The following is an 18,399-nucleotide window of genomic DNA, read 5'->3' as shown; positions in this document are numbered from 1 at the left end:
TCTCCTCTTTGAAATGCAGGAATTCGACCAGGGCTACGACCCGGGCTACGACCAAGGGTATTACGACCAAGGGTGAGCCTCCATCCCACTGCCCTACACACACTCTCACACACACCCCTCCCCCCCCCCCCCCACACACACACACACACACACACACACACACACACACACACACACACACAATTATGTCTCATCGGTCTTACTCTGACCCAGGGAATTTATCGATCTCCATCGGTTCATTTATCATACGCCCATTAAGACCTATTTATCATGAACTTGCATTCTAATTTCTCAACGCTGAGATCCTTTGGGATTGGAAGCATTTAAGGCAGATCTAGAACACAAGGTGATAAGTGTTAACGATGCTTCCTCCCCCCAAAGCAGTTTGGATGAGCCCTGTGCGTGCGTGCGTGCGTGCGTGCGTGCGTGCGTGCGTGCGTGCGTGCGTGCGTGCGTGCGTGCGTGCGTGCGTGCGTGCGTGCGTGCGTGCGTGCGTGCGTGCGTGCGTGCGTGCGTGCGTGCGTGCGTGCGTGCGTGCGTGCGTGCGTGCGTGCGTGCGTCACCCTCCCAACTCACACCAAATGAGATCAATGACTCTGTTGAACACCTGAGAGTATGGTGGTGTTTTCCTCTGGCTTAATGAATAGAGGCAGAGGTGGAAGAAGTACTAATAATTGTATTTATTTAAAGGTAGGGTAAGTGATATTTTAGTTTTTTGTTAAAGGTTAAAACACTATTTTGATAATAATCATTGTTATAGAGTGATTGTTCAGTAGCAGGGGTACATTTTTTATGCGAGTACTTTTATACTTTGGTACAGTAACTACATTTTGATGCCAATACATTTGTACAATTTTAAATGCAGGACTTTTACTTGTAACAGAGTATTTTTTTTATAATATATTGCTACTTTTACTCCAGTAAAAAAAAAACGCTTCTTCCAGCCCTGCTTAATGGATAGAGGGCATTTTGGCTGGTGTTTTCCTTTGCCCATATGGTCCATGGGAGGAGAAGCTGGAACACAATGCTGTAGCAGCTGCTGAGAAATTGTTATTCATTAAATGCTCCGGCTATGTGGCAGCCAGGTGATATCTCCCACTCTGGAGAATTAAAGGGGTATTTCACTTTTAAAACACTTCTGGGAGCATTTTATAACGTCTACTCGGGCTTCCGTGTTCACCCCAGACAGTTTTTTTAAAATAGCTTGGTTCAATATTTAAGATATTTGATATTCATGTTTTATCCACACACTACCCCTTCCTATGTAAACCAATTGTAACTTCGAACTCCAAAACACACATCCTTGGTTCAGCGGACTGATATTGTCCTTCTAATGCGTGATGCCATGTTGTTTTTAGTTAGTGTATATATGTATATGTATTTAAGAAATAAAATGTAATAACACTAAATAAAATAAATGAAAAGGTAATAGGAAATTCATGGCCCCCTCACACATTAGAGGCACAATTCTATTTCAACATGCTAACTTTCCAGGAAGAGGGTGTAGTTTCTATTCTCTTGGATTAGAAACTGTCCACAGCCCTCCTCTGTGACACAGATCGAGTAGACAGAAATGGCGCCATGACTGCCATCTTATAATGAGGCATTAGTGAGGACCAATTATATGAAGTTGGAAAAGGGTGAAGTGGTCCTTTAACAAAACGGAGAGCAGGCCGCAATAGATCTTGCAGGCTCAAAACATGACAAACCTTACAACATGGACTTGTTGAAATTAAGTGCCTTTAATTACCTCTTCACTTACTCAGCGACTTACCCTCTCCTCATCCTCACTAATGCCCATTTCCTCAACGGATGTGCAATGTGTGTGCATCACAGTGCCCTTCATTTGCAACGGCGTGTAATTACATTTTGAAGACTTGGGTCGTGTCTGTCAGAAAGCCCACCCCGAAAGCTGCTATTTCTGCTGAGTGTGCTGCTATCGCCATAACCTGGACTGCCTTTGATCCGTTTCTATTTAAGGAGCAAAGCACAACTTAATAGCAGTTAAGCTGTTTACAGTGGTGGACAGTAATGAAGTACATTTACTTGAGTATGTTCTTAAATGTACTTTTTTGAGTATCTGTGCATTACTTTAGTATTTGTATTATACTTAGTAAGGATACTGGATACTTATGACTTTTATGCCAACACATTTCAAACGCCAACACTTTCAAAGACACATTTTGACTCCTCATTTCTAGGAAGGATAAAACAAATACATTACTGTATGTATCAGCCACCTATTTCAGATCTAGTCACAATAGCAGATCTACAAGCTTACAATGCATTGATGTACTTTGTCATTTGTACTTTTGAATACTTTAGCTCAAGTACAAATTTGACTAAGCAACTTACAGTGCACTTAGTAGTTGAGTAATATTTGACCAGGAGTATCCATACTTTGACTCAAGTAATGGGGGTTGCATTACTTTTTCCACCACTGTCAGTTAATCCTAGCCTGGCATTGGCCAGACTGATAACGTGGATTCACTCTCACGTTCCTCCCCGGTATCAGTCTGGACTTTGGCCCATAGGGAGCGAGTATGACAAATCAGATTTTTTTAAAACAAGTTTTTCACTGTTGTACGGACAGCAGTTGAAAAGCAGTCACCGATCATGTTCTGATTTCTCATACTCGCTCCCTATGGGCCGAAGTCCAGACTGATACCGGGGAGGAACGTGAGAGTGAATCCACGTTATCAGTCTGGCCAATGCCAGGCTAAGTTAATCCAGTCATCACTAGCCCTTGTGGTCCTCAGAAACGGCCTCCCATGTTCACAAGGTGTCAGCAATGCAGATCGCCTCTGGTCTCAGTCTGACTACCAGGTTCAATATTGTGCATTGAACAGAATATCTGGCATCTGTACACAGAGTTTCAGTACCAATGCCTGATGCCTCAGGACAGACACAGATGTTACATTTATAATGATTGATGGCGGTGGCTCAACATCGCACTTCATTTACAATATTTCCAAGCCATTCATGATTCCCACGATGGCTTCTTATTCTGCCATTCATCAACAGCAATGTAAAGATTAGACTTATAGGCTACCATATGCATCATTCACTTTACTTTTCAATTGTGGTGAGCTTACTCTTACCATCAATTGCCAATGCAATGCAAGATTGCCAATGCAATCTTTCATTGCATTGGTGCCATAATTGCTATAAAAGTGACATGCAATGTATTAGAATGTAATTATTGCAAGCCACTGGCTTGGTCGAAAGTTAATTGAATGGGGTCTATTACAATAAGGATCTTTTTGGGGGGGTTTACCCCTAGTGTGCCATAGTAAGACATGATGTTACTTTGTTGCATATTATGACCTCATGACTCATTATTGTCTCTCTCAGATATCCCCAATATGGCAGTCGCAGGAGGCTGATTCCTCCCCAGTATGATGAGTACGGAGAGGTGATTACGGAGGATGACTATTACTACGACGCAGAGGTACACCATCAATCTGTAATGCCGTACACAATAATTATCATAATCATGTTGGAGTCACTTAAAAGGTTGATTGCCCCAATGCATTATTGAAATAACGATGTCAGTGATTCATGTACAATGTAAAATATTGAACTGTATGCTAATCGCAAAAGCTGCTGTGTCATCTAGGGCTGAAACTACAGATTATTCTTTTAGTGCTGTCGATTACTTTTTCGATTAATCAAATGATCACAAAGGTCATTTTGTATTTAACTTTTTTTATCTCAACGAAATCGATTAATCACTTAAGCCTTACTTTCTATTTTGTCGTAAAGGTGTTGTGCAAAAATAGTGAAAATAGTAGATCTACAAGCTTGCAACGCGTGGCAATGAGACGCCATGTGAGCTTGTAGGTCGGCTATTTTCACTATTTATTCTTTACATTTTTTAACAGTTTCTTTTTTTTATACTTTTTGCCTATAATGACATGTCTGAAATAGGGATAGATTATTAATTATTAATTGATACGTTTTTATTCCATTATTGATTGCATCTATTAGCTCAATTAACTGTTGCACCCCTACTTAGCAGCGAGGAAGAGGAAGGGGTCGTGGCAGAGGTAGAGGTGGACCCAAGAGGGTAGGATTTAGAGACTTGCCGCCCGAAGACGAAATGGTGGCGGAGGGAGCCGAGCCATCCAAGGCCGCCAAGAGGCTGAAGTCTGTCATGAAACTCAGCAAGCTACTGGCGGCCGGCAAGGTGGGAGGACAGGCTCCCGCCGGCCGCTCTCCGTGGAAGAAAGCCAAGATGTTCAAGATGTTTGGTGCGGGGAAGAAGGACACGGATTCCGCCAGACTGATCGGTGCCCGCCGCACCGACGGTCAGGATGACGTGCCGGGGGGTCCGCCGGGCCTGGGCCCGATTGACACCAAGTCTGACTCCCGGAGCAGACTCGGGAAAGCTCTGAAGAAGATTTCCCTAGGAGCCAGGTTCCAGCGGAGGAAGTCAGACTCAGCAGTTAGTGAGGCGTCTAAAGTGTCTATCAGTGTAACCGAGAGTGAGCCGGAGAGCAAGGAGGAGAAAGACTCTGATGAAGAGTCCTCGGATAGAGGCAGCGCCGATCGTCTAAAAGTTGATTTAGACCGGGATTTAGACAGAGAAAGCACCGTAGACTCAGAGGAAGAGCCCGATGAAGACTCAGAGGCAGAGAGCAAGTCCAAGTCTGAAGACGAATCAGAAAAAGAGTCAAAGTCAGAAGACTCTGAGAAAGAGTCGGGAACCGATAAAGGATCCGGAACGGAGTCCGGAACGGGCACAGCAACAGAGAAGGAATCGGGTACAGAGAAAGATTCCGATGAAGAGGAAAGTGGTTCAGGCAGTGGCAGTGAAAGTGGGACTGGCAGCGGGAGTGGCAGTGGCAGTGGCAGTGGGAGTGGGAGTGGGAGTGGCAGTGGGAGTGGGAGTGGGAGTGGCAGTGGGAGTGGCAGTGGGAGTGGCAGCGGGAGTGGCAGCGGGAGTGGCAGTGGGAGTGGGAGTGGGAGTGGGAGTGGGAGTGGCAGCGGGAGTGGCAGTGGGAGTGGGAGTGGAAGTGGCAGCGAGAGTGGTAGTGGAAGTGGCAGTGAAAGTGTGAGCGGCAGCAAGACTGGCAGCGGAAGTGGAAGTGGAAGTGGGAGCGGAAGTGGAAGTGGAAGCGGAAGTGGGAGTGGGAGCGGAAGTGGAAGTGGTAGCGGAAGCGGAAGTGGAAGCGGTAGCGGAAGTGGGAGCGGAAGTGGAAGTGGAAGTGGTAGTGAAAGTGGAGGTGGAGGTGGTAGCGGTAGTGGTAGCGGTAGTGGAAGTGGAGGTGGTAGTGGAAGTGGTAGCGGGAGTGGAAGTGGAAGTGGTAGCGGTAGTGAGAGTGAAAGCGGTGCTGCTGGCAGTGCAGCCTCTGGATCTGGCAGTGGGGGCAGCGAGGACCAAGCATCTGGGTCAGAGGGAAGCGGTTCAGAGGACAAAGGCAGTGGCAGTGGCAGTGGCAGTGGCAGCGGCAGTGGAAGTGGCAGTGGCGCTCGGTCCGGCAGTGGCAGCCAAGTGTCTGAAGAGGGTTCAGAAGGGGAAGACTCTGAGGCGGCCAGCGATGTCAGTGATGAAGCACCTCCCAGGAAGCCCAGGGCGGCTGATCCAATGCCTGCAGACCCCTACTCATATGACTATGGTGGACTGTCCCCCATCACTGAAGAAACAGAAGAAGATTCTGATTCTGAGTCTGGCACAGAATTCTAAAGACATGGATAGTCGGCTGTGAAGTAAGACTGAATGAAATGAATTCCTCTTGCATGGGAGTGAAGGATTTTCTTTTTCTGAAGAACTGCGTTTGCCCCCTCCGAGTGTTTCAGATTGACTCTTTCTCTCTCTTTCCCCTGACAAAGCAAAGCTTTGAAGGTTTTACTTTAGTTCTGGTGTCTGTTCGTCATCTTTGACACATTGTCCTCTTTGAATTCTTATCTTTCCAGTGTGGATTTTGCTCTGTTTTTGTATAGCATAGTGCTCTTATTTCTGCTGTGATATTCTGCATGTTATAATTCTTCCCCATGATTCTGTTTGCTGTGTTGTTTCTTCCGTGTTCTTTTTTTGTTTTACTTCGAGGGGTAAAACAGAAACTTCCATAACTGAAACTTTACAGAACCTGTCACGTTCTGAAATTTGCCAATCTACAAGCTCACACAATAGCCGATCTGTGAGCTTCTAGATCAGCTATGTATTAGAATTGTAATTATTGCAAGCCACTGGCTCGATTAAAAGTTGTACTCTAATTGAACTTAGAAGTATAAGTTCTACATGTAAGTTCTGCGTTCTCAGAACTCAGGGCTAGTACCACCTCCCCAGGGTCCAAATTAGGTTCTGAGAACCTTATGTGAAACCGAGCCGTAACGTATGGAAACAAACACATAATATTTCAAACCTGTGAAATATGTTTCACGGCACGGTTTGGCTAAGTTCTTGTAGTCCAAAAGAGACAAACGTTGCCCACAGTAGTGTATGAATAAACCTGTATGTTGATATACTGACCCCGTATCTTCTCTCTCCAGGGTGGGAGAAAAAAGCGGATTAAGATGGTGGTGGATAAAGAGTACGAGACCAGCTCCACCACGGGGGAGGACAGCACCACGGAGCCGCAGCAGCGAAACAGACTGTCTAATGTCAACGTCAACAGCCACAGCACCGTGAACGGGAACGTCTACCTCTCCCAGAATGGAACTATAGTCAGAACGAGGCGACTAACCCACCCCAACAACCTCAAGGGAGGCTCTCCGTGTCGGCTGGGAAAGCAGTTTAAAAAATTGGACAAGCTGGCCGTGACTCAAGAGGAAACCTTCCCCATTAACAACATCGGGTGCACGGGAAATGGAACAGGAAACGGAACAGGTGGTACTTGCGTTTCCTCCTCCATTGTGGACATCAACCTCAACTCCCGGCCCTCCTGTGGCTCCCTGGGGTCCGGCATCACGTGTCTGAAAAGTTTCGGGTCCAATAAGTCCAATCCTGCCAAGGCCTTGATTGACAGAAATGGCAGCAGCGGCCACTGTGGCGGCGACGAGCAAGAGACTTCTGTGGACAGTCTTAAAGAGAGCAGGGAGACTCTGCAGTCACACAGTGACAACACACTGTCAGATGAAGACGAGCTGTGGATGGGACCCTGGAACAGCCTGCACATACCAATGACAAAACTCTGACTGACCGACCATGCTGGACAATAGTTTTCATTCCTGTTTACCATGTTTGCCATGACATTTTTTGTTGTTGTTTGTTTTTGTTTGTTTGCTTGAACACGTGCATAACATGTTATTGTGGTGTTATGTCTCAGCTGTACAAGTACCAGTAATTTTCCAAGGCATATGACTGCAACGTTCACAGTATACTTTATATTACTGCTGACCATTTTCCGAATCATTGAGAGAGAGAGAGAGAGAGAGAGGAGTGCATTTTTATTTATTTTACAGCCAAATGACAAATCATTCTATTTGGACCTCCATCTTCCACTGCAATAATGCAATATACTCTTGGTGACTTAGCTGCTAATGTAAACTCCTACAGCCAGGGTCCCTGTTTTTACCAGCTAAGGAACATCTCTAAAATGTAAGTATTTTGTAACTCGTGCTGATCTAGAAAACGTAATCCACACATCTCCTCCTGTCTAGATTACTGCAGCTCCATGTACTCAGGTCTCACAAAAACAACCTCATCTCATCTCCAATTAGTTCAGAATGCAGCAGCTAGACTGTTTTAGCCTCCCAAACATGGGCCAAACATGGCCCATCGGTCACCCAAAATCACCCTAAAGACTTGCCAACTGTCAGCAGTCTGTGTTGGTTGCGACTGGTTTTACATTAATTGGTCGCACCTGTGCTCGACATGGCAGAGATTCTGAGACGTTATCCTTTAGTACATGGTGGAAGTATTAATTTGGATTTGTTGATGAAAGGCGTGATGAAAGAACATCAAATGCAAATGAGCTTATATGCATGGGTGACAAGTGTCTGTCAGGTTCGATTTGAAGAAGCTTCTCCAAACCCAGCACTGTTCCACAACACACTGGTGGCCACTCCGGTAGGCTGCACTCTTTGATACAGGTAATCCTGTAACGCAACAAATTACTTTTTAATGGCAATAATCCTGTAACGTAACAAGTTACAGGACAACAAGTTTTAAAAGTAACGTTACCCAACACTGGTTTCTAGACATACTTGACTTATTCCTTTAGGCTCCTAGATGGACCGCCATCGAACTCTGTTTTGGGCAGTTTTCTTCAGCTGGGCCCACGATAGTCCGGTTGTCTTTGCCTCACTCTCGACTGATCTTCTCCAGGTCTTTTGGCCTCCCCACTTTTCTTTTGCCCTGTGGATTCCAATCCAGTGCCTGCCTAGTGATGTTGTCAGTTGGCTTTCGGAGGGTGTGTCCAATCCACCCCCACTTCCTCTTCTTCACATCCTGGCTGATGGCGTTTTGGTTGGTTCTCTCCCACAGGCTGGCGTTTGATATTTTATATTCTGGTCTCTACTCTCTAGACTGAAGACTAAAGGCCACCAGGGCCCCTGGACCTGCCAGAGATCAGGCTAGCAAGTTCAATGTTCTCTTTTAAATCACTTCTTAAAACACCCTTTTATATACTTGCTTTTACTACCTGATAAGTCTGTTTTGAGTTTTGACTTTGTGAAGCACTCTGTATCTCTGTTCTAAAAAGTACTATTGGTCGTTGTCGTCTTCTTCTTCTTCCTATTATTATTACCGGTGTCCCTGAAATCACCGGTACTTATTTAAGGGAATACTATTCAAAGAGAGAGGACGAGTTGTTCTGTCAGATTTGTTAATTAGTCAAGACGTGTCATTTTAATTTGTAAAAAAAAATATATATTTCTTTTCAGCAATACTTTTCAAATCAATGCTAATGCAATTCAAAGAGGGAAGAAGATTTTTGCGCCCCCTCACCCCATAAAAAAAGAAAAGTAAAAAGAAAACCTGCCATAAATAATCCATGTCCAGGCACTCAAGTTAGGTTTGAAATATGTAAAAGGCCTTTAATTAAATGGCTAGAATAATCATAAAAAATACACAAATGAGTGTTGGCTCGTGGTGTCTTCAGGGTTTGAATTAATCATCATTGTTTTGAAATGTCTAGCTGAAAATACACGTGGGAGGAAACAGTGTTTTACGAGCAAAATTGTCCATGTCCATTTTTAAGGAGTCAGGGGTCTGCAGGCTACTTGGTCCTTTTTCCCCCTGTACACCAAATGTTTTCGCTGAAAATAGCCGATCTACAATCTAACGACACGTTGTGACACATCATGTCAGATCTGATCTGCTAATTTCTGGGAATGTCTTTCATCTAATGTTCACCTATTTAGAACGAGCGACCACCCTGCCCCGTCCATTGAGGCGCTATCTTGGGAGGTTTTCAGCTATTACTTTCAATGGTCATCACGTTCTCTCTCTCTTCTCATCACGATTATGCTCAGAAAAGAGATGCTAGGGTTCATGTAAAGAAAACAGCAAATTTGTGGTAATTATTCCTAAATCTAGCAAATTGCGATCTGCTTTGGAAAATGGTCAACAGTCATGTCAAGTGTATTGTCTATTAGGGCTGGGCAATGAACCGAAAATGTACCAAAACCCGATATTTAGAAACAACAGACTTAATCTTGCTACTGTAGGTTAATCCAATAATTGAGAAGCAGAGATATTTTTTTTATTTTATCAACAAATCAACACGAAAAACTCCTAATAGATTTTTTTTTATAATTGACTAACCCTGATTAGTCTGATTAACCACCTAAGCCCTGTGTTATACTTTGTTGTACAATTGTGGCGTGCAAAAATAAAGAAAATAGCTCAATATCTACAAGCTCACAGTGTATCGCGATGTGATACGTTGTGAGCTAGATCGGCTATTTTCACTCTAAGTTTTTTTTTTTCACGGTATTTGTTCATTAATCGTAATCGAGACAAAAGTTTGAAATAATCGTGATATAGGCCTACGGTAGATTAAAAATCATATCGATGCCCAGCCCTATACTGTCTACTGTGAGTCATAATCATTGGATTAAACATGCCTGACCACTGTTGTTGTGATCCTTTGTATGCTCTATTATACAGTACATAAACACTTTTGTTCAGTGGTTCCCAACCTGTGGGTCGGGGGGCCCACTGGTGGGCTTTGAGGATATTGCAAGTGGGCCCCCACATAATTGGTAAAACACTTAAGATTTTAACGATAATATAACATTCATATAAAAATATACATAATTACAACCTTGAAAATTAAGAGTTTTCATTGTGATGCCAATACATAGGAACTCAAATTAATACTCTGCTACTTCCATTGAACCAAGCTGGAACTTAAAGCTGCACTATGTAATTTTCCTCTTCTACCGCGGATTTGAACCTGGTTTCCTGTGCTGAAAGTGTTGAAACTTTTACCATTGAGCTAATAAGCAAAAAAATAATGAGCAAGCGCTCAGGGGATAAATTGAATCTTAAACTTCAGGTCAAAATTCGTGTCAGATCCTGTGTCTAGGTGAGACATGACATTTGACACCATCTAAATGTCTCAATAGAAGACAAAATACAACCACCCAAGTTATATGTACACATTGACTGCCAGAGTTTATTCATAATGTACTCACCCCTGTGCCAGCGATTTTCGTGTTTTTCGTGTAATTTTTCATTCAAATAGTTTGTCTGGCTGCGGTTTTAAACACACGACAGATCGACCAGCAGAGAGCAGCAGATCGACCTCTTTATCACTCACTCACTCACTCGCTCGACCCCCCCCAAACAGGCTCAAACAGTCCATACGTCATAATCGGATGTGACGTTCTCGCCGATCGCCGATCGAGCTTCAGACCGTTGGAATACACGACGACGATAACTGTTCGTCATCCAGACTAAAGAAAATAGAACTAGAGCTCTCCGTTTGTTTTTTTACACCGTGTGTTTTTCCCTATTCTGGCCTAAAATGCCTAAAAAAGGCCTTCCGAGAACCGGAAACGGAATCTGCGTCATGAATCCGGAACTCGGTGAGTGTGAAGTAAACAGAAAGCGAAACTGATGATGAAAAATTCACAGAACAGCGCGATCACAGATTAAACAATGAAAAGACAAAAGAACGCATATATGCGATCTTTTGAATTTTGGCAATCAAGCGATGGATTTGAAAGAACGCATATATGCGATCTAGGCAATCAATGTGATTAACATTAACATTTGCAGATATAAATTATCACATTATAAAATATACATTAACCACTTTAGCCCTATTTTATACGTAGGCTATTTGAAAATAGCCGATCTACAAGCTCACAACGCGTTGCGATGCGACACGTTGTGAGCTTGTGAACAGAGTACTTCTACATTGCAGTATTGATACTTTTACTTAAGTAAAACATTTGAGTTATTTTTCCACCACTGAGTGCCGGTTTATTGGAATGAATGATCATTAAAATAAACATGATCTGAAAATGAAAACAATCATCTGACCACTTGGCCGTGAATGCCTTTCAGATTGTCAAGTGGGCCCTGATCCAGAAAATGTTGGGAACCGCTGATCTCTGATACATAAAAACACTTTTAGTTTATCAAGCGCTTATCACAGACAGGGCTAATATGAATCGGGATAAAGTGCTTGGATCTTTGCTTCAAAGAAATGTGAAATGTTATGCGAGTTTGACTGTGATTGAATTTTATATTCTAAAGAGAAGTTGGAGCTCTTTCATCAAGCGACTTCATCTTTTGGTTAATTTCTTTTTTTGTATTTTGTATGATCTTGAGGCAGGTTTTTAGAAACACTATTCGTACAGAGATTGTCTTTTATGTGGATGTGGAAACGAGCCCGTTTCTAATATTACAGATATCTACATAACAAATCATGGTGACATGCAGTATGATTAAATTGTGATGATATAGTATATGATACAGTGAAAATGTATTTTGCTATGATGGCCTTTTATTTGCAAAGATTGTCTGTTTGATTATTTTATGTTGTGATTACCTTGACAAGAATTTTGAAAAAAAATATCTGAAAAATCGATGAGATTATTTTTGTCTATTTTATATTTATCAGAGAGTACAGAAATACTAACATGACAATAAAAGGCAAAGTGCAGTACATGTCTGTCAAAAGCTATTTCAGCAATGAAATAATGATAAGATCATTTTCCACAGTGTTTTATATGGACATTTGTAACTACAGAAAGTCATATTTTCAACCCCTTTACATGAAGCATCAAGATCTTATATTCATTGATACATCAGGTCCCCCACATATTATGTGGGGGGGACAAAACTACCAAATAATGTATCAGACTTAACAATAAAGTTCTAACTTGATTCGCTGTGAACTCTTAATTGCAACAGTTAATTAAGTTTATAGTAATTAACCACTTGAACCCCAGCATGCCTATTCTGGGGTAAACATTAGCCAAAAATAGCAGATCTACAAGCTCACAACGTACCACATTGTGGCGTGTTGTGAGCCTATAGATCAGCTATTTTTGGCGAAGAGATTTGATATTGACAGACCCTCAACTGAAAAGATTTTGTGCCAGGGACAGCCTTAAGAGAAGATTTGTGTTGTTAAACATTTTCAAAAGTATTCAAAAATCATATATTCAGATATATAGTTTGAAAATAGCAGATCTACCCCATCAAACTGGGGTCCAGGGACTCCTGGGGGTCCCTGGACCCCAGTTTGAGAACCACTGCTTCATTCAAGGATTCAAGGCTGGCTGTGTGGACTCAACAGTGGCAGTATATTCTCATAAAAATAAAATCTCTAATACCGTCTATCAGAGTGAGGCCTCTTCTCCAGGCATGGTTGCCAGAATAATAAAATGTTGGCATTGTACATTTCTGGACACCACGTATACACAGTATGTTGAATCTTGATATTTCGGAACCAAAAACAATTTCATATCGATATTTTCCTTTCGCATACCATGTTCACGATGATGGAACAGGGACCCAACCATATAGTTCTCTCAATGCGGTCCACGTTCAAAATAGCCCCAACTCTAATACACGAAGGACTTTGCCAGCAGGCTGATCACCTGGGGGGATGTAGTCAATGGCATCGGTCCGAATGTGGTTAATTAATTGAAGGCTCTATCAGTGGTTCTCAAAGTGGGGTTCCGGGGATCCCCAGGGGGTCCTTAAGGGTATCCCAGGGGGTCCCCATGGCTAAATTATTGATAGTCAGGAACCACATGGACCCTTACAGATCTGTAACTCTTACGGGTCCATTTGGTTCCACCAACACCCACGGCACGCGACCAGTCAAACATTTAACCACCGATGCATGCAATATGACACTGTAATAACATAACCAACCTCTCGTCCTTTCCCCTGACACACAGGCGGAACAGGATATTCTGGAGAGGGAACTAATGTTCATCCACCTGTCACGTTTGACTAAGCGTAGGGACATTCACACATTACCCAGAGTTCCTTTCACCAACCTGACCCAATGGGGGCCAGGCCAAATGACATCTCACAGCACATACTACAAACCCTAGTAAAGCGGTCAGGACACCCTAACAAAACAGGCCGTTTTGGTTTCACAGCATCCAAGGTTACCCCTGGCCAAATAAAGTTCTTAAAGCCCTAAGGCTGAGGCTAGATATTATCATAAAACCAGTTGACAAAGGGGGCCAAATTGTCATACAGGACAAACTTAATTACATCTCAGAGGCACACAGACAGCTGAACAACCTCGTTTACTACAGGCCCTCAGAGTCCCCAACAGGAGATGCCGGTAAGACAGTTAATAACCCAATTGGCAAAAGTGTCCTGGCTGCCAAATGGAAAGATTTCCTGTGGGGTCCAGACTGTTCTATCTGCTCCCGAATTAGTAGCGTTCTTAGACACAGTATAGCCTTTTTAACAGATGTGTTGCTTCACCATAGCCTACGTCATTGTATGTAATTGAAGCCTGGATTAAGGTCATCTGCACATCATGTATATACTTTTTTTCTGTTTTTGTGTTACGCTGATGTTACACCTCTGGCTTTTTCTTATCTAAATGTTTTATAATTGTGGGATCGCTAAGGTGTTATCTTCACTATTTCTTTCTTTCTTTCTTATTCCCCCCATTTTTTGGCCCCTAACTAGTCCTTCATACTTTTAGCTACAAACTCCGTTCCAATGGTGCTGACTATGTTGCTGACTACGTTAATGACTATGGTGCTGACTACATTAATGGCTATGCAGTGCTGATGCATAATGTGCATATAATAATAACATAATGTGCGTTGTTTTCAACTATGACTTTTTTTTTTCATGGTTTTCGACGGCATTCTATCGCATGATATGTTTGTGGTTTTCGACGACATGCTATATAGCATGATATTTACACTTCATGTAGATCTGCTATCTGGTGGGGGGGGGGGACTACTGGAGCATGAGACCCCTGACCGTTGTTGCCTTGATCTGAGAGAAATTGACAGATCTAACACCTTTAGCGTGACATTTACCAAACATTGTAGTAGTCAATCGCACTGTGAACAATGTCAATCAAGTTCACCGTGTTTCTTTGAAGACACAAGCTCACAAACTAGCTGGAGCTGAATGCCAGAGAGGAGTGAGACACTGCTTCACAGAACAGGTCATAAGGGAACCTTATTCCCTGCATAACGAAGACGGGCGTCCTGAAGGATGAAAACCAGCCCTGGACAATAACCAAGTACCATTTACTCAAGTAGGCTACGTACTTTTAATTTCAATCTACTCCACAACATCTCAGAAGCAAATCTTCGCTGTCGGGCAGAAACCTCTTACCATCTTTACATGGTATTCTATTTCCATTTCTGATAGCAGCAAGCTACTGTATATGTTACAGGGAAATTGGCATTCCAGGGAAAAAGGAGCGCTTGTTTTTACCACCCACCCAGGCAATTCTGTATAACCAACACTAGAGGGCAATGAATGCAAGCCAAACGCATGCACATGCGTGTGTGCGTGTGCATGCGCACACATGCACACGCACACATGTGTGTCGTCGTGGACACTGGAAAGTAACCATAGACTGTAACCCATGAAAAGATCTATTCTCCCCCTATCGGTTCACAACTCGGACGGCGCTGATTCGACTAGCAGACCATCGGCCGGTCGGCGAGGGCGTGCCTCCACGCGTGTTCAGCGTTCCCCTAGCGTAGCTTCCTGGTTGCTATGTGGGGGGGAACAACAAAAGCCAGGTCGGCCTCGCATCAAAGCCCCGCCTCGCGCCTCCTCCTCCTCCTCCTCCTCGCGCCGCCTCGTATCAAAGCCCCGCTTCGCGCCTCCTCCACCTCCTCCTACTACTCCTCCTCCTCCTCCTCCTCGCGCCGCCTCGTATCAAAGCCCCGCCTCGCGCCTCCTCCTCCTCCTCCTCGCGAGCGTAAAAAACCCTGTCTCGAAAAGCCCCGCCTCGCGCCGAAGCCCCGCACTTAAAAGCGAGCGCTCCTCTTTCAATTTCCCTGGAATGCCAGTTTCCCTGTGACATAATATGCTTTGATTCTTTTTTATTTATATTAGCACAAATTTGCGCGACTGTAAAGACGAAACGGATCATTTTCAGCGCTTCCGTCGCTCCAGACTGTATGACGGAAGCATTTGGAAATTGTGGGAGGCAACAGTCTGGCTCGAGAGACTGTTCCCCAAAAGGAGGCAAAACATGGCTTCAGTTTTGTGATGTCATTGAATCTATACAGCGGACCCATTGATTGACAAATTCAGTAATCCCAGTAATTAGTCATTTTAGTGCTATGACTTCTAAATACAAATGACTCCCTTGGATGTTCCTCCTATGAAGGCATGTATTGCTGCAGCAATAACGAGGCAGTCGTCATATTGAAACAATACAGTGCGCTGCTGGAGCTCCATAAATCTCTGAGGACGTGGAGGAAATCCTGCCTTATCCCATTAAGGCCGTTTCCACAAATGTTCGGGAGCAAGGCCTAAATGTATTTGGCCGCACACCCCCCATCTCAAAATATTTTCCCCCAGAAGAAAATATATACAGTATATATAATTTCATAATGTTATTTTCTTTCTTATAAAATAGCAGATCTACAAGCTCATATATAGCGCTGCCCGAAGTGACACGCTATGAGCTTTTATACTTGGCTAATAGCCAAGTATAAAATAGTATATACTGTACAGTATAGCTACAATCTAAAATTCATGCTTTCCTGGATTGAATGGATTAAGAGGCTGATTATCCCTTCAGCAGGGAGTCTGCACAGTTAGCGGTGGCAATGTACACACAGCCAGGTGAAGGGTCACATTCGCTCTGCAGTCCTGCCACAGCTTATGTGTTATTTTCTTTCTTTCTTTCTTTTAATTGGCCCTTTGAGACCTTGTGCCTGACTTTCAGTTGAATCAGTCCAATGAGCTCATGCTCACATTTGGAAATCCCCAACTGCGTTTCTTTTTCTCAAATGTTACGCGAAGCTAGCTCGGCCAATTAGTTAAGCCGACGGAGGCTCTCAATGGGCTGAAGACTTGCCCAAATTTGGTGTCATTCGTTATAGATACATCATAGACATAGACGACTGACGTCATATGAAGTCCAAGATTCAAATTGGAGCCATGCCGCCATTCTCATGTGGATCCTGAGATACCCACGACTCCATTTTTACATGACGCCGTGGCCCTTTTCCACTAAGGAAGGAAACCCTTCCATAAGCTGAAACGTTTCAGAACCTAGTATAACTATTATAACCAGAACCACCACCACCCGTGATAGGTAGGCCTATGTCACTAAAGAAAATCTACAAGCTCACAATGCGTCTCAGTGCGAGGCGTTGAGCTTGCAGATCGGCTATTTCTGCTATTTTTGAAAAGTTTTTGAAAAGCATAACTTCCGTTTTTGAAAAGCATAACTTGAGTTCTGGGTTGCTGGGTTGCCCAGAACTCAGAGTTAGCGCCTCCCCGGGGCCCAAATTAAGTTCTGAGAAATGTACGGTATGTGAACAAATCCACAAGCTGGGAAATACGTTATATATGCACGGTTCGCCAAGGAACAGAGCTATAACTTGCCATGGGTGCAGCAGGGCTGCAGCAGATGAACCCACAATCCTTAGAAAAAAGTATCTTCACAAGAAATGCATCAATACTGAATCTCGACGCAATCAAATATTGATGGTAATGGTGTATGTAAAGCGATGACGCAAATTCAATGGAGCGTGTGTCTCATGAAAGACAATTCTTTCATTTCAAGGGTCCGTGGATTCGGTTCCCCGTTGGAATATTATTACAAACGTACTGTATCATTACTAACATCTTTCATGCATCCATAGCATTCATATTCGCATGACAAAAGAGAACATACAGAACACCTGGGAACTGGCATTTAAATGAATCCTATCATTCTGCTGTGAGGAGGGCCTGTGCAAATATTACATATTTAAGTTATGTCATATTTAAATAGGACATTGTCACAATATCATATTTAAAAATGACATAACCACATAACATAACCAGTGTTGCCAGATTGTGCGAGAGAAATAAGCAACCAGAACTATGAAAACTAGCTCAAAAGAAGCAACTATGCCACATGGGTGCGTGCATACACATACAAACAGCTATTTGAAAAAGGCCGATCTACAATGCAAGCTCACAACACGTTGGATGTAACGCATTATGAGCTTGTAGATCTGCTATTTATTTTTTTTAATCTTGAAAAAAAAAAGGAATATTTTTTAAATACACAAATCTGGTACAGGGGTCCCTGGCACAAAATATTTTCAGATATATTCATTTGGGGGTCCTAGACATGAAAATGTATGAGAGCCACTGATTTAAAAACAACATTTGGAAGCAAGCCAGGCAATTTTTGGAGTTATGGATAAAAGGCAATTTGCTTCAGTACACTGAATACAAATCATCAGGACACAAAAAATCAATAACAAAATGAAGGCTAAGTAGAGATTATTTGGCCATTTCACAGGACATTTAGTTTGGAGAGGAAGTGACTTTGACAATTAACTTCCAGTGGTTGCCAAGTATAAAGCGCAATACATTTCCAATGTATAACATGAGAAACATAATTCTTAAACATACAAGACGTGTTGTCAAAAATCTTTTGATAGAGGGGCGCTGTTGTACAGCCTAGGATGTAGACGCGTTTCTCGCAAGCTCCGCAAGGTCTTTTAAATATTTTATTTAAAATCTGTCATAACTATAGTGGGATTCAACAAACAACAACGTTACATCTATTCATTCATTTGGACATAAATGAGTCGCAATGTTGAAGCCGGAATGAACTGAGACACCAGAAGCAAGTCTGCAAAAACTCAGCGTGTGGCTAAGGCTAATGCTAACAACATGGAAGCTGCTTCATCTTCACAGGCTAAGTCCACAACCCCAGACAGGGTGGAGGATTCAGTTGACACGCTTACTCCGAAAATACTAACTGAAACACTGAATTCACTCAGGGACTCTGTCTTTGCTAAAATTGAGTC

At 43.0% G+C, this 18,399-nt stretch overlaps 1 protein-coding gene across 1 annotated transcript; it reads left to right on the top strand.

Moving 5' to 3' along the window:
- Positions 1-13: 13 nt before the first annotated feature.
- On the top strand, positions 14-7,140 carry LOC308100510 (uncharacterized protein; the record flags this gene model as incomplete). The annotated part of the gene is made up of 3 exons (XM_080449575.1): positions 14-72; positions 3,355-3,451; positions 6,496-7,140. 3 exons carry the CDS (start codon positions 14-16, stop codon positions 7,138-7,140), a joined length of 801 nt encoding a protein of 266 aa, XP_080305701.1.
- Between the last annotated feature and the right edge of the window lie 11,259 nt (positions 7,141-18,399).

This window comes from Gymnoscopelus braueri (assembly GCF_963280865.1).
Source record: "Gymnoscopelus braueri genome assembly, chromosome: 14".
Classification (NCBI taxonomy): domain Eukaryota; kingdom Metazoa; phylum Chordata; class Actinopteri; order Myctophiformes; family Myctophidae; genus Gymnoscopelus; species Gymnoscopelus braueri.
Note: the sequence above shows the minus strand (reverse complement) of the source record. Positions and strands in the feature narration are given on the sequence as shown.